The sequence below is a fragment of the Drosophila sulfurigaster genome, chromosome 2L (genome assembly GCF_023558435.1).
Source record: "Drosophila sulfurigaster albostrigata strain 15112-1811.04 chromosome 2L, ASM2355843v2, whole genome shotgun sequence".
NCBI lineage: Eukaryota > Metazoa > Arthropoda > Insecta > Diptera > Drosophilidae > Drosophila > Drosophila sulfurigaster.
Window position 1 is genome coordinate 6,705,992 of NC_084881.1, and position 18,136 is coordinate 6,724,127.

The 18,136-nt window shown below is 36.6% G+C and overlaps 2 protein-coding genes across 3 annotated transcripts in view; both read right to left on the reverse strand.

Annotated features, from left to right (window-relative positions):
* LOC133839503 (sex-regulated protein janus-B) overlaps positions 1 to 18,136 on the reverse strand; it is a 188,801-nt gene that overhangs the window by 114,422 nt on the left and 56,243 nt on the right. The gene's annotated exons all lie outside the window — the stretch shown is intronic.
* Positions 1 to 18,136, reverse strand: part of LOC133839370 (voltage-dependent calcium channel subunit alpha-2/delta-3) — a 56,047-nt gene that overhangs the window by 7,456 nt on the left and 30,455 nt on the right. For both annotated transcript variants that reach the window (XM_062270873.1, XM_062270863.1), the window contains exons 5-8: positions 1,835 to 2,311; positions 1,502 to 1,783; positions 738 to 1,445; positions 459 to 672 (exon numbers count right to left, since the gene is read on the reverse strand). In XM_062270873.1, coding sequence (XP_062126857.1) covers positions 459 to 672; positions 738 to 1,445; positions 1,502 to 1,783; positions 1,835 to 2,311 — 1,681 coding nt within the window. The remainder of the gene's footprint in view (positions 1 to 458; positions 673 to 737; positions 1,446 to 1,501; positions 1,784 to 1,834; positions 2,312 to 18,136) is intronic.

Here is an 18,136-nt window from a genome sequence, read left to right on the forward strand (position 1 = left end):
ATTCGATCTATCATCAAAGTATTTTATTAGGGGTAATAGTGAGGTATTTCTTATCCCTATTTATTTAAATAATATAATTGTATATACACTTAAGCTTTATGATGATTGATCATCATCAAAATATATTACTAGATATAAATCAAATTTTATCTTTATGATCTTTTTAAAATATTCTCATATTATTCTTCTTAACAATTACTTTCTGACGATAACAAGTTAACCCGAAAGGATTCTTACATCGAAGACTACACTATTCTTTTTCCGTCAAACTTTTTTTTTTGCTTGGTTTATAATTCAAATTTACATTATTTATTTAATCTTTATATATTTTTAGACAAATTAAGAGACAGAGATGAAAATTACTATGCCGATTGATCATGCATAGAGTTAAAGTTACATCATACTGTCTGTTACTCCCATTTTATCAATATACCCCTGTTTGGGATACTTCAACTCACCATTGTTACGCGAATGACGTATCTCCTGTTGGGAGACTAACTCGTGGCTGCCGTACTTCTCTGGCAGCACAATAGCGAGCGTGAAGGGCGTGTCCTCGATGGGGCCGTAGAAGTAGCGATGGGTGCGTGTCGAGACACGCTTCGACTCGTCATAATGATTCAGCACAGTGAACTCTGTCTCGCCCTCCTTGGGACGAATCATGTCACCGCGCATCTGCAAGTAATAGAAATATATTAGCTGACACATTATTCTAGGCAATTGGCAATTGATTCACTCACCTCATTAAGAAGATTCTTGTTCATTTCGACTACTTCATGCTCGTTGCCCACCTCCGTTTCCGGCAGTTCCAACTCCGTAATGTCGACAGAGGCGTATTTAGGTCGCAGCTGATCGATGTACTGATTGCCATCGCTCAAAGGCCGCAGATCCGGGTGGTAAAGCACACGCCCATTGTTATCGACGATAAACGAATATCCATTCGGTCCCAGCTTGTGCTGAGGTATCATCTTGCGTATCTCCTCGATGGGCACATCGGTGCCCACGACTCCCAACAGATTTGCCACGCGCACCGAATGATTTCGTCTATCGAAGACCGGAGTTGAAACTGTCGTAACCAAACGTCGCTGATACTCCGAATCGCGTCCCAAGCCACCTGACTTGCCCGCCACAAACACCGGACTCCAGTGCACCGGATGATCTGCCTGATACATAATCATTGGACGCGCCATGACCAGCGCATAGTCGATGACCTTACGTCGAGCCTCCTCGAAGTCATTGATTTGCACAAAGAAGCCCTTATTGGAGCAGGCCATTTCATGGAGATTGCTCCGACTGCCCGAATCGCTGCCAATCAGATACGTAAAGATCCTGACGGGCATGTGGGGCCAATTGTACTGCTTGATGATCTCCTTGTGCGACTCCGAAGTACTCTCCGTGATCAGCATGATGGCCTGATTGCACTGGCTGCCAGCTCCCGATTGATTATACTGTGAGATGGCGATAGATTAGCAAATGTTGCACTTGAGCGGCGTTTGAATATTACCTTATGCAAGAGACTGAAAGCGTACTCAAGACCCGCAGTAAAATTGGCGGTGTCCTGTAGCTTAATTGCCTTGACTGCCGACTTTATCTCCTGAACATTATCGGGCGTAGCGCGCACCATGCGATCCTTGAAGCAGGGCACCGGTGTCTTCACCACCTCCGAGAAGGTAATCAGATTTACATAGTCATCCTCGCCCAAAGTATCGAGTATGTTGAATGCTGTAGCCATGGCCAGATCGAAGGACTTCTCCGAAATGCTCGAAGAGGAGTCCAGTAGAATCATCTAGGGAAAATAAATGTTAAATCTCAGACAATAAATGTGAAAAGCACTTACAATATCCTTCGGGGAAGACGCCGCCTGGACGAACCAATTGTGAGTGCGAAAATCGTGGATTAGCTTGCTGCCCTTGGAGCCCTCGGGTGGCCAGGCAGTGCCGGGGAAGCGACGTAGGAAACCGGATGAGGAGCCAAAGTATTGCCAGGACAATGCCGGATCTCGCTCCAAGTTGTTCTGGAAGAGTGGATCCAAGTGGGCGCTCCACTGCAATGCCGACTTCACGTCCGTCTCATCCAAATCGACGCCGTGCGGCACCAGAATCGAGCTTAGACTGAGATTCACCGGCAGACGCTCGAAGCGCCGCATGAATCGTATATCCATGTGACGAGCTCCGTCCGCCAATTTGCCATCGGCATTATACTCATTGATGCGTCTCGCATCGTAATGCTGCTGTCCTCCCAATGCCCCCGACTCCGAGCTGCTCTGGCCTTCCAGCTCCGAGAGAGCCGCCTGCTCCGCCGAGTCCATCAATCGCTGCAAGGCACAAGGAACGAGATGAAGATATCAGATATACATCTACACATACACACACATATATATTATATAGAGAGGAGCAAGTGTGCACTTCCGGGGCATGCTCATCAATCTGTTTAATTTGGAGGCTAAAGTTTTTCCAGATTTTCTTTATGCAATTTATTCCCTTGATGGCGCCTTAAATTGCACAAAGCGCTCTCAGTTCGATAAGCAGAGTTTACTCTTCTCTCTCTCTCACACACACTCTCCCTCTCTCTCAATCTGGGCAACTTTGTGTTCTTTATATTTGTATTCGTGTAAGAATGTGTGTGTGTTAGTTTGTGTATTGAAAGCAATTCAAGTTACGTGGGATATTAGTGGAAATAAATCTCAAGTGCACACTGGATATAGACAGTTTTAATGTGCTTAAAAGTGTACTCTACTATCTGGACAGTCCTCTTCATCGGACACTCTTATCATATTATTGCCTAAGGTGTTTCTCTTAAATCAAATTAGACCACGTTTATGCAGTTTATTTAAAATTTCCTCTAACAATTTATTATAAAACCATTAAAACTATGGAGCAAAATTTGACGTATTTTTTTAGCCGGACACTTCCTAATGGGGATCTTTTAAAAAATAACCAAACAAAATAAAACACAATCTATTATTTAGCAAATCACATAAATCTTTTATTTTTAATTCATGTTAAGTAAATCTAACAGTAGCCTGAATTAATGCTGATCATTAATTGTACAAACTTCTTACCAAAACATGACTTTTTCAAATATGTGTATCTAAGTTATATTATTTTACGTATTCCTTTCTTTATTATACCTAATTTAACTTTAGTTTTTAGACTTTTAGCGCAAGTAATTCATAAAACAAATACTACAAATATTTGTTTGACTTTCTTGTTGTTGTCAATTAATTTATAGTTCTATAAAGTGAGTGATATTAAATTTTAAGCACTTGCGAATCACTGTGCATTTTGAGTAGTCGTAGTTGCTCTTGCAACTTGCTGCACGAATTATTTTCACAAGTTTAACCTGAGTTTGTGTGTATTTTCATAAGAAACAAACAAGAACTTTAGCTGCAGTAAAATTAGACGCGACAACGAGGGAACGGACGCCAGGAATCGGAATGCTCTATGCTGAGACCTGGATGTTGGATGCTGGATGCTGGGTGAGGGTCAAGAAGATGGGGACTAACAAACACCTGCAGTTGTTGCACCCACATATATATATATATATGTGTGTATGTGTATGTGTGGGTGTGGGTGGCAAGGTGCAAGCGGAGAGAAGGGCAAGAGAAAAAACAGAAAAACAACGGAGACTGCCTTTTGCTTGCCTGGCTGCACCTGAAGACGCTGCAGATGCTAAGGAGCCCTAAGCAGCTCAGGTGCGAGAGTGACTGAAGCGAACTCTGTTCGCAGTTTTCGTGGAGTGTGTGGGTACATTTCGAATAGTTCAACTACTTTCTGCACAATAGAGAAAAATGCAAGGCCTAAGCTCTTTTCAAGGAGTAGAGCGAGGGAGGGAGGAGGCGTCAAAAGGTGGACCAGGATTTCAATGTAAATTGGCTGCCGTTGGGCAAACACTGCGCCACGGGAATGTGTCAGCGGCTTAGACAAATGGTGGCCAGGCGAGGGTAAACTCAAACTCGGTCAGACTAGACTAGACCAGAAAACAGTGAACAGAGAACAGAGTAGAGCAGACAGTTGGAGTTGCTACATGGCCAGGCCCAGCCACGGGCACTTCAACATCATCGGGAAAAGTAAGTAAGAAAAGAAAAGAAAAATCAAGCAAAACTTGCACTGAAAACTTTGTCTTAGCTCAAGCGCAAAGTTATTTGCACATTATTCGAGTAGCCAAATTAGTTAAGGAGTCTTCAACTTTTACTAAGGTGTTGACAGCCAGACAGTTAAGGCATTAAATAATAAACACTAACACAGTTACTAACCACAAAATCCAAAATATTGATTAAATCGCTTAAAATAGTTCGAAGAAAGAAGGCAAACAATATGTTCTTATAAATGACATATAAAAATAATAATGTGGATATTAATTATCAATTATGTTCTTTATTTGCATTCACACAATTCAATTTGTGGGCACTCCCCAGGAATAGGTGAGAGTAAATAATAGTTTTATATTAATATAGAATATTATATATTGTTATACATTATTAAATTCATATGTTAACTGTTTTACTCCAGCTAAGATTACTCATAATTCCTCTTACTTCCACAATTAGCTACCATTGGGTAGAAGGATATTATAACTTTGTGCTTGTAACAGGCAGAAGAATGAATCTCGGACCTCCATAAAATACATATTTATATATTTAAGAAATATTTTTGTATAGTAAAAACAGCTAATAAAATCGGATCTTAGTGGCTTTGGGTGTCTATCTGGAATATTTTGTACTATATGGTATGTTTGTAATGTAATCCCATATCGATATATTCTAGTATTTTTGCGGTATATTAATTTGGAATATGTTTAGGATGCAGTTTTATTGAAAATGGGCAGAGGGCCACTTTCTTACTTGTTTTTATGCAATAATCTAGTCTTTTAAGAATAGATACTAAATTCCTTTTAGACCAGCCAAAAAAATATTCAGTCCTATGTCCTGTTGTACAATTTGTAATTGACTCCCAACCCCTTAAGTGTGTTAGGCACAATTGATTTTGATATTAACACATGTTCTTCACATTTACATAACAACTTTTTCGAACTCTGCTGGACACAGACTAAAGCAGCCAAACAACGTACTTATAATTGGTGTAACATGTCTAGGAACAAAATCACATACAAGAAAATATGAGAGAAGTGAACAGAACAGCGTAGAATGGAATCAAACAAAACATGGCCGTGTATCATAACATATTTCACATTTTTTCTTCTTTTTTTTACAATATTATGCACTTATGCACAACAGTTGGATATTTTATAAAGGTCGTGGCTGCTGCCAAGGAAGGGTTCAGTTTTCCCCATTCTTTCTTGTTTTTTTTTTGTTTGGTTTGGGCTGGGTTGGTTTAGACTTAGAGTTTTGGGTGGGGGCAAAACGCGCTGCTTTGCTGAGCAATGCCCTCGCACACAATTCTCATTTGACACCAGCTGGTTGTCTGTCCCGGCGTCAGCAGCTGTCGACATCTTAACATTCAAAAGCCAACAATGACAACGACGACTACGACGGCGACAAAAACAACGGCAAGCAGCAAGCAGTAGCAACAACGATGTAGATGGCAATGGCAAAGTAAGAAAGACTGCTCGAATGTCAGACAGTTGCCGGAATTAGCAAAATGCAGCTACTTGCACAAGTAATGTGGACCTGTTCTGAATTCTGCTTTCGAATCAATTCCACTGGCAAATATGTAAAATAACTGTAGTCAAAAACTATGCTGAAGTTATAAAAATTGTATATTTTGTCAAAAAAAAAAGCTTCTCTTTAGTGCCACTGATGCTTCAAAACTGTATTTAAGAAGTGATTTATAGCCGCACTTCAATGAGCAAAATATTAATATAGAGTCAAGATTGTCATCGTAATTTCAGTCCAGACTAATGCATCACACGCAATGCGTTAAGCGACAGACGAGCAGAAAAAATGAAAGCGCAGTGTAAATGGCAAGAAACCGATAAAGTAAAAAGCAAAGTGCGTGGCAAGTGCAAGGGCGTTGGCTGGCTGCTCTGAACTCTGGCTGTGAGCTCTGAGCAACAGCCTGAAAGTATGCAGCACAAAAAAGCAGCACGACGAAGAACGCCAACGAACGGACTGCGATTCGCATTGACCATTTGCCAAGTCAACTGGCAGCTGCTGTCGTATGAGTGATTTTTTAAGCTTTTCGTTTATACATATACGAATATACGAAGGCGAGAGAGATACTCTTGTAGCGGATACCATAACTTTTATGAGGTGTTTGCCCACAAAATGAGGGACAACAAAATATAATATGTTACAATTTATCGCTTATGTATGATAAATGTTTAGTACAAATAAATATTGATTGAATATTTTATATTCAAAATAGATTTGCAGAAACAAGTCTACAACTACTGCATTGTAATATACTGCTGTACTATTGTAATAATCTTCATATTCACATACGACATTATTCGTTCAAAATACTACATTATAATTTAACTAATAATTTAACTAAGTAGTAGACTAAACTTTATTGAAGCGAAGAAAAGAGCATTTTTTTCATCACATTAACGTTCATTTTGGGTTTGGGTTTGCAGCAACGATATTTCTGTCTGCTTCATCTTAAGATTACAAGCACATATCTAAAGTAAGGTCTTTTATTTTTTTCATTTATTTGCAATATATATTTGCCGACTGAGTGCACGTGCCAAATGCTGAGGCAATAACTTGTAGTTGAAATTTATATTAGGTTTTCGTAAGGGATTAGTTAAATATTTGCGTCTTTAACATTTCAACGACGACGACTCGCCAGACTTTGATATACAAATATATGACATAGAAGTAGAATAATAACCTGACGTAGACCACAGAAAGCGTCTTCCTGTGGATTATACCAACTTATTAGACGTGACTCGAGCTGCGACTGCTGCGAAGGTGAGACTGTCGAGCAAGCGAGGTGAATAAGCATCTGGCAAATAGACTGACATCAAGTGAATGCGGCTCAGCCCCCCAACCTAGCTTCGTTTTCTACTTTTTCCATCACCTTCGCCCCTCGTCCTCCTTCTCGTCGTCGTACCCCTCGCTGACGTGCTGTCTGCTCTGTCGGTGGAGTATTTTGCAGCTACAAGCGTAACGACTGACGCGGACTCTGACTGTAAGGATCCGTGGCTGCAGTGGCGACACATTCACAGTTGATGTGGTTTACTTTAAGGATTATTAACGCATTTCGAGAACATGTAAGAGTCCGTTGGCCAGCGTGGCGATTGCTCCTGGACTACATGAAAGCTTTCACGACTATCCCACTACCAGCAGCATAGCATACATACATAGATGGCTATCTAGTTTTTTCTTCTTGTTTATTTTTTTGTGTACTTTGTGTTTGCTTAAAGTCTGGACAACTTGTACGGGACGTTTTCAAAGATTATGCAATAAAAATAATAAGTTTTTCATGCTTTCCTTTCTATCTTTCGATCTGGGTAACAATTGTTGCCCAAGTGCACTGCCTGAAAAAAAAATGTTTTATAACTTGCTTTGTGTTCGCTCCATGTTCTGCGATATTATATTATATAAACGTAGCTCTCAAAGAAATTTAAGTTCTGTACTAGCTTCATTCTACTTCTAAAACAATCAGCAGATTAAAATGTAGATTTTAAATAAAACTGAAATACGTATTACATAAGAAATATGTATATACCAAAAGAAAAATAATATTAAAAAATGAAATATTATCAGTTGAAATATTTATTTTCAAGTTTACGTTACCCAAAATATTAAAAAATAATATTGGTTAAGCGAATGTGTAAAGAACATATTGAGAATTCTTTACATCAATTATATTTATCCTAATTATGTTTCATTATAATTCATATTACAAATGAATCGGTATCGGTTGCGTTAACAAGTCGATAGGCACTAAGCTATCGGTGTCATTAGTCATCAGAAGTAGAACAGTAGTATTTAAGTGCAACCACATTGTACTACTACATATATGTATAATCAAATATATAAATAGTCAAGGGTTATCTATAAAACCAACATTACATAAAATAAGCTGAAGTGTTGTGTAGAGTTGCGATTTTTGGTACATTAAAAAATTACTACAGGATTCATGATTCCTAAACACAAAAATTTGGCTGCTGCAGTTTGGTCTTAGTTGCTTTGGCTCTATTTTATGGTATAAATTGAATGTAGTAGTATTTTATATTGGTATTGGTATATTTTAAGAATAATACCGCACACACACACGTTATTCACACTCCTATAATATAAACCAACAAGACAATTTAATTTAAGTTCACAGTTTCGTATTAACTAGACTAAATGTCATCTGTAGAAAACAATTCGCTTAATATTTCTAATTGCATATTGTTTCTGAATGATGATTATACTAGTTTATTCAATGTTCATTCGAGTATTCCCAGCAGCAAGTACTTGAAGCCACAAATACGATATTCCACTATGAGCATTCACTTAATAAACATCCCCAAGCAATTACCATTCGATATACCAACAGTCGCTGGCTGATTTCTGGTCTTGTGCTCTGGTGGGCACTTAAATGCCCATACGCAGCCACGCCCCGCAACACACACAACACACACATACATGCGATAGATATGCACGAGTGTGTATGTAAGTGTGTATAAAATAAACAGCAAGCGCATCAAAATTGCAGCGGGGCAAATGTCAACATTGGACAATGTGATAGGAAGGCAGAGACAGAGACTGAAGCAGATGCAGGAGATGGGATAAGAGAGGACAGGAGATGAGAGGAAAGGACAGAGGCGAGATTGGGTGATTCCTTTGGAGACTACGACTGGTCTTGGGTGCATGGCAATGCTTTTAGTGTGAAGACATTTGCTAGGCGTTGTTGCTGCTGCCTTTTTACATGTTTCTATTTAAGAAATGCAGGCCCCAGACTCGAAGGGCTTTTCAATACACGCTCAATATACACACACATACAGACATATACATATATGGCCAACCCTCTCACAATGTCAACGTCAAAGTGCAAGTGGCATTATAGCAAAGGAGTCAACAACAACAACAACAACAGCAACAACAACAATAGCAACGGCAGCGACAATAAGAGCAACAACAAGGATGATGACGAGCCAACCAAGCAGCCAGGAAAGCAGAGACGCAGAATGACAGCCAACAAGAGGCCAAGAGAATGAGTGAGAAATGGCCCAGAAATGGGTGTTTAGTTTTCTGGGCAAAATCAGACATAGAGAGAGAGAGAGAGAGATAGAAAGAGAGCAAGAGAGTGCAAAAAAAATAGCAAAACTGTAAAGCTTTTTGCCATTAAATGCAATTTTAAAGTCAATTTAAACTTCAAACTTAACGCAAATAAAGCCTGTCAGCGACAGACAGTTCTCCCTCTTCCACTCTTCCATTCCTTCACTTTTCCATTCACTCCCCCGCTTCTCCTCCGCTTCCCCATTAGTTGATGGCTGGGAGGACACAAACTATTAGCGCATGCTGGGGCGTAGCTAAACTATAACGGCATATTGACAGCACGCCGAGAAATTGAATTAGCAGCATTCGCCACGTTGGCCACCACATCAAAAATTACGCATACGTTGCGTGTGACAGGATGGCAGCGGCAAATGCAACACAGCAACACCTGCAACTGACGCCTACATACAGGTGTGTGGGTTTGTGTATGTGTGTGTATGTGTGTGAGCAGGCGTTGCTGCAGTTACCTTTATGTTTACAGGCAATTAGCATTTTAATGCCGCCAACAGACAAAGGCAGCTGCAGGTGCCGAAGCGAATGATGATAATAATGATGGCACTCGTGATGATGATGATGACGACGACGATGATGATTATGATGAGGTTGCATGCCACAGGGACAGACAATCAGAGAGCAAGACAGCCAGACAGCCAGCCATCCTAGAGGCTGAGTGAGAGTCGGTGAGAGTGTGGTTTGCGTGTGGACTTTTGCCACGCACGGATCGCTTCGTTTTTCATTATTTTTCATGTTCGACATGACTGCAAATTGTTTGTGTGGCTCGACCGAGCAAAGAGTGACAACAAGGAGTACAGAGAGAGAGAGAGAGAGGGAAGCAAAAATAAAAGCAAATAGTTAGAGACAAGCCAAAGTGCACATGCGACTCACACTTAAAGTCAACTCAAATAGTAAGCAAGGTTTTCCAGGTGTTTTTACACTAATGCATTGGCAAATAATTGACTTAAAAAGTACGCTTTTTTAATAGCTTTATCTATTAAATAAGTTCTTTAATTGTATATGGAATACTGTTCACCAAATTCCATTTCCTCTCGACGACCAAATATTTCACTCAGCTCCAGCTTGACATTCTGTTTGTCTCGTCCTTTTACAATGAATTTTATATTACTTTATTTTCTTTCATTTCATTGTCATTATTTGCCAACGTCAGCCCTATACGTCGACGTCGTCGCTGTTTCATTCCACTGGTCAATTGTGCGGGTGTTGTCGGGTGTTTAAATAATATCACGTATACGCACCACTTGGCAGTAGTCTGTTTATGGGTCAGTTGTGAATTGCGGCTGTGTGCAGTGTGTGAGAGTGTTGACAAATAGATTTATAACGCGTAATATTGAGCATCACTAATTATTTGATTGGTTCTGCCGATTACCGATACCAGACCATTTACACAGATTTAATGCATTTGATTGCGATAAACACAATTGGTTTCATCTAACAGTGCTGCAAACAATAGACCTGACTAGTAGCAAAGCTAGTAACAACGGCCAATCAACAGTATTGTTTCTGAACTATGCACGACACCAAAATAATTAGCGTTAACAACATAAACAAATCAACAGTCATATCAAATAACCCGAAAATGGCTGCTCTTAAAATTTCTACCCTATTGAAAATTCTTCTTCTTAAACTAAACTTTTCCCATTACATTAAAATACACGATTTGAAACATAAGAAATACAAATTTTAATGGATTTTCTCAGTTAACCAATCCATAATTAATGGAAAAATAATAATATGTTTTCAAATCTTTTCCTTTTATAACAATTGCTTATATCGTTAACAAGAGCACAAACTGAATAACGATTCGTTGAATTCCTACAATTTTTATACTTTTGTGCAGTCCATACAAATTTAAATTCGTAATTCCCAAATACTTAATTTATAACCTAAGACGAATGTTTGTAGGCCAATAAAAAAAGCAATTTACAATTATGAGAAACCATCTGAATTTCATTTCCATTTTAAAATTAGTAACAATTTAATTAGTTATTATTAAAAGTAATTGGTAATTGTTTTCCAATTTCATTACCATAGCATTAATTTAAATCACCGCCTAAAAGTAGGCATTAAATTCTATACCATTCAATACAACTACTGATAACCAAGAATATAAAGTACATATTATATATCGATCTAGCAACGCTGAATTAGTTACCTAGTGTGTAAAACCCATTAGTACAAGCTTGAACAAACAACTAACCTAAAAGAAAATGAGGCAAGAAAACTTAAAAATCATATTAATAAAAACTAATTAAGTTGTTGTAGAAACAACTGGCATTTCTAATAAAAAATCAATTTATTTAATTAAGTCATAATATTTAATTTCAAACCGATTTCAATTTCATCAAAAATATTCATTTTTATAATCAATTTCATTTTACGTTTTTAATACATCAATTTCATCATTCAAAAGTAAATTCATCATGGGCGTTACGTAAATTTTCACTTTGCTAAATCATGTTTGAATGTCTCTTTATGTATACTCAAAATTCATTTGTATAATTCTATGAGGTGTGCACTTGAACTAGTAGATAACTAATTGTGTTCTATTAATTTAACAAATTATTTGTGCACGAATATATCCTCTGTATAATTCTACATCTGTAAAACATTGCCATTTATTAAAATTCACATCACTCGAATAACACATAGTATTTAGTTGCTACAAGCCGACCAATAATTAATAGAAACTGTCCAATAAATAAAATAACACATAGTTCACACATTTAATTCAGCTCATGATAACTGCAAAGCACAGCTCATTTATTCACAATTTGGGTTAATTCACGATATGTACATTGCATTTTATCCATGATTCCGATGCTGCTGCTCCACACAATTGAAGAGTGAATTTAGTTTATTTATATCAATGACCAGATCTCCTCTGTTGGCATAGAAGCCTTCATTGCAGGAGGGAGCTCCCATTGTGAGTACCACAAAATATACGATCATCACAATAACACACAAAATCTTATTCAACATTTTATTAGCTCGATTTGTGTTTGTGATTGCTTGAAGACCAATAGAGAACTGATTATAAAATCTGAATAGTTGACAGTATTATATGGACATTACATCGATTGATTCAAATCGGGGCGTTTCCCAGAATCCAGTTTTACAAAAATGTGAAATAAAAAAAACGGAATTCCCACTACTAGCATGTCAATAGTTTTCAATTTTACAAAAAAATATTGAAAATGGTATATTAAGTTTTTCAAAATTGATATTGCTTTTGAAGAAGATTAAAGAGACTCTGAAATGTTTGCGTATGTTTTAATTAAGTTTTAATTTTGTTTTATTTTAAATAAAAATACAAAAATACCACAAAAACCAAATCAACGATATTGAAACATATCATAGACAACTTCATTGCCTATAAACGATCACATTACTTCAGCAGCAAATCCATTTCAATTGTTGCTGCACCATAAGCTAAACAATAGTGCCTAATTATATCAATAATACTTTAAATTTTATGTGGAGCTTTCGTGAAATAAATTTAAATTTTAGTCTAATAACAACTGATTTTGGGATCAATATTAAATAAATAAATTCTGCGGTCAAGATTTTAGGTAAACGAAAAGAAAATAAAGAGTCTATTACAGTCAACTTTTGAATGTAAGTTTCTTGCTTGTTTTTGCTGATTATTGATACTTAAGCAATTAAAATAATTTTAATCAAGTCTCTCATGCTTAGACATAATCTATAGTGTGCATGTACAATAAACTGCGAATATTCTGGTTTGAGTTTATGTATATGTGTACTCTCTAGCATATAGTATATATTTTGATATTTCGCATCGGCTGAAAAATACGTCACTAAAACAACAATTTCCAGTGCTCACACTGGAATAACTTGCTCGTCTAAGTTTAGTTTTAAGCTTATAAGTTGATTACACATATATTTTAAATTGTATAGAGTACAACATATTAGTCACAATCTGACTATTTTAATTTGGTTTCAATTTATTTTGTAATTGATTGCATTTGAAACATAAAGTTGTCTAAGTAAAAGTTCTAACACCAATTTGTAAATAACATAAACAAATAAATAATTTAATTTTATTATATTTATAGATTTAGATATTTTATGATAAAATAATTTAATTTGATTTAGTTGAACTGATTTGTTTAAAATCATTAATTAAATAAAAATTAACTTTAAATATTTGGTCACAAACATGGCAGAGTAAATATTATGTGCTTTTATATTGAATAGCACTGACGTTCATTTGTTTGCCTCCAAATAAGTTATTTGTGAATTTTATTATTCTTAGCTTTTGAAATAAAATCAAGAATTGAAAACTTGCTTCTATTTTAAGTAATCTGCGATTCAACACATTATGGACAACTATTATTTTATTTCAAAACATAACTGTGGTGAAATTCTATTTTATTTCAACCCAACTTGTTACCCACTCCACACACTACACAAAAGTAAATGTAATATATATATTAAGAACCCAGCAAATTCGTTTAATGAACCAAAGAAAACTCGTATCATATACATATATGGAAAAAAAAACAACAAAACAAGAACCAATTCTAATGTATATAAAGATATCACGAATATTTACCCCATGTGTCTAAAATCAATTCTTAGCTAGATAAAATAAAATGTTTTGAAAGCCAGTTTTTAATTAAACATTATTCAATTATAAATACTAAGAGATTTAACCACATATACAGGGAGAACAAGAATAACAAGTAATAATAATAAAGTCATGGATGCGACAGCCCGCGTTTCATAGTTTGTAACCAGACATCAAACAAAGAAAAATCCCAACCAAAAAGGTCACTTAATCCACAAAAGATGACAAGAAAAGTAAAAAAAAGAAGAGAAAAAATAATATAGAAATAAATAAATAAAACGACTTGCTTGAAAGCCAAACACACAAAACCAAGTAAATGGGATTGTGTATTGTCTTCGTGCGTCACTCTTGCCTCCTCCATCTCGCACTAAACTCTGTGATGTAGAGTCACATTGCGTATACGCAACGTTGCCAAGTTGAAACTTAAGCCAACGTATGCAAAAACGATAAAAGGCAAACTATGTATGGAATAGAAGGCGCAATCTGCGCTGCTTCTTCAGCTTTCCTCTTCGTCTCTCTTTTCCCGCACTTCTGGCTACCGACTTTTTTGATACGTCAAATCACGCAGTCCCTTTGTGGGCGTTATCGTAGGCGTGGTCACGTGTATGACACTTTTGCAGCTCGTTGAACTTCCACAGTTCCTACCTAACGTGTGTCTCTCTCTCTCCCTCTCTCGCTCTATAAGTCTTTATTCGCGTTTTTCATAAATGTTTCAAACATTCAATGGTCAATCTAGTATTTGGCTGTGCAACCAACAACAACAACAACAGCAAATGTCGCTGCTCACATTCTGACTTCAGTGTCAGTTTAAACATTTTTCTATACCCTTATTCACTTAAAATATGCTTAACTAGCCGTCATTTTTTTACCAGTTGTTTTATACTTCATTCTACTTAACGAGAGTCATTTGCACTAAATTGCTTTTGTTAAATAAGAATTTTCAAATACCAAAATGTCAATTATATAGATTTATAACATTTGTATTACTTTAAAAAATTATTATTGCAATATTACCTCTATTAAATATGGGTAAGAAAAGTAAAAAATCATATAGCAAAACATTTTTTTATTTGAGTAAAGATGAATCTTATAGCTCTTGATTAGCACTTTATTTACAGCTAAGAATAATTTTGAAATTATTTTTGTGTTTTACGATAATTGCAAAATTATTACAGAATTACCCATATAATTATTAATTCTATTATTTATTTTTTTCTATATATTATTAGCTAATTATTTAGTAATATTTTTTTTGCTTTCTAAAATACTGATAAGAAAAGAGTTTTTTGCTGCATAAATTCCTAACAAATTTATTATTACAAGATTGTGTCAATAAATGTAAATTAAAGGTTTGATATAATCTCCTATAAAGTTCAACGAACATTGGCTTTGTACGAATTACTTCGGAAATAAGTTTGTAAATCAAGCAAATATCGAAAAGAATGATTAAGTCGTGTGTAGAGCATCTTGTAGTCGGACTTTTGGAGGAATAGCACTTGTTTGTTTGTGCCTGTTGTTTGCAGTTTTGCTGTTTTTGATGTTACCGCTTTCTTTGGTGATATTGTTGTTGTTGTTGTTGCTGCTGCTGGTGCTGTTGTTGTTGTTGTTGTTCATGTGGGTTGATTTTTAATTAATGGTGCTTCGTATGCGTTTTGCGTCAGGGCCAAACTCCCAGACTGCAGGACAAACAGGACAAGCAGCCGCAGCTGGGTCCTATCTCTCTCTCACTCTCACTCTCCCTCTCTCTCTCTTTCACACACACAGATGTGCGTATGCCTGCGTCTTTATGTGTGTATATGTGTTGGTGAATGCGTATGTATGCGGATTGGCCATAAGGAGCGGAAGTAGCGGCAGATTTCGTTCGCCAAATAAACCCACAAAAACCCCAAAAAAACAGAAAAAAAAAACAAAAAAAAATTAAATCGATATTTTGCGGAAATCATAAAAAATTATTTATGTATACCCACGCACATGAACGGGAACATGGACATGGGTTGGCCCATGACATGAATACAACGTGGACATGCGGCTACGCATACACACACACACACACATCAATACCAACACACTGACAGACTTTAGCATACATATAAATGGTGGCCTTATGCCTTGATTATAACATTTAATTGTTTTGTGCCGCATTATTAATGATTACTGGACGTGTTTGTTGTTGTTGTTGCCTCGAGTTGTAAATATTCTTATATTTCTGCGAAATTCGCTTGCAACTGAACTCTCTCTCTCATAATTAAATGAATGCGAGCATTTTAGGACGCATATCAAAAAAAATTTCACGACAGCAATTCATCTCATAATTTCTGCGCAGTCCCCCACAAAAAAAGAAATGAAATGAAGTGGGAATCTGACTCTGAGAAGTCACTGAAATCTGAATGAAATCAAAGACAGCTTGCAAGTAAAATTGAATAAAACTAAGAGGCCATGTAGATACTTTACCAATCAATCAACAAAACAAAGAATATAAACGAAATAGTAGAACTGAGGAAGAGAGACGAGATCTACAGTTTTTTAATAACAAAGTGCCTTTGGCATTAAGCAAAGTGTACAGTGGTTCCAATCCATAGAAAACTACAATGAATACCCTAATAAAAAGGAATTGTCTTCATTTGTTAATTTACTTGATGTCAAGCACGGGCTTGTTGATGCGCTGACAAAGCAAAATAAATTTTTTGAAACAACATTAATCGGAAACCGTGAACAATAAAAAATACATTAGACAAATAATATGATAAGCAATTAATAATTAATACAAAAAAATATCTAATGCTGGTTATATAGATAATCTTTGATTATTTAATATATTTATAATTAATAAGTTGTGTAAAAGTACAGTTTGATTTCGTTACGGACTGATGACTGCGGCTACGATCTACTTCACAAAACTGTCGTTCAACTTCTCATGACATGATGATCTAATTCTTACGATTGATGATACCGATAGCTTAATACCTATCGACTTGCTAATGCCAACTGATATCGATAGGGTTTATCAAATAACCTTAACCTCTGTTACATATATAAAAATAGAAAAAACTAATTACTAGAAAGATATTTTTATAATAACGTTTTAAGTATACTTTATTTTATTTAATTAATAGATTTGATAAAGCAAATTCGTTATAGAGATTATACAGAATTCGAGGGTTGCTATTTATATTTCTGGCCTAATAATGAGAATGCGAATATTTATCATAAAAAATGGATCGAAAGTGTTCACAAGTTAATTCGATTTTTCTGCCGAGGTAAGTTTTTGATTAATCTTTTATCGATATCAAACATGGTCACACATGAAGAAGTTTTATTGAGCTTTTATCGATAAAAGTCCAAACTTTTATTGGGAATTAGTCAATCGGTCCTAATATCCCTACAAGTGACCTAGGCCAGAATTTTAAATAGCAACCCTCGTACAGAAGGAATTATGAAAAGCATAGTTATTATTAGTAGTGTTACATAGAATGAAAAGAGCAAGAAAATTCCTAGTGATTTTAATTGAAAAACTAATTTGGCTTAATAGTTCCTAAGAATCAATTTGATTATTAATTTGTCTCAGCATAAAAAATTTTAATAAAATTGAAATTCTTGAAAATGCCAAATATTTGCAGTAAAGACATTAATGCAATAATCGCATAGAACTATTTATAAATAAGCTACTTGACCTTAAAAACGTTTTCACTTGACTTGTGACACGGTGGCGAAGCGACGCCTGCAGCAAATTATCCGGACAGTAAACGAAGTCTATTGATACGCAGGACGCGCAGTCTGGCGAGCCACAATGAGCAGGGCAAAGACCACAACACCGCAGAGGTTCATCCCGCTCTGGAGACTCTGTCGACTCTGTGTCGACTGACAAAATGGTAACCACGAGCAACTGCCAACTGCCAAGTGGTAAGTGGCAAGTGGCAAGTGGCAAGTGGCAAGTGGCAACTGGGCGTCGATTGGTGATGGCGATGGCGATGGGCACGCAGCAGTAGCCGCAGCAGCTGCGGGCACCATCAAAACTTGTCCTTGTGGCTGGCGCACTTTAATTTCAATTTGTCGACCCCTCCACACACACACACACACACAAAAACAAAGCAACTTGAGCTGTTGTTGTTGTTGGTGTTGCGGCTGTTGCTGCTGCTGTCGCTGCTGCTGCTGCTGCTGTTCTTATTGTTGCTGTGTATTTGGCCCACGGCAATTTATTGTTTTCCACTTTACGCCAATGTCCCACTGAGCGTCGCCTTCCCGTTATTGTTTTGTGTGTATGCGTGTGTTTGTTGTGCGTATACGAATGCGTGTGTGTGTGTGTTTTTAGTGTAGTCCTTAAATTTGAGAGCTTTTGCCATTTGTCGCGTGCGCTTTGA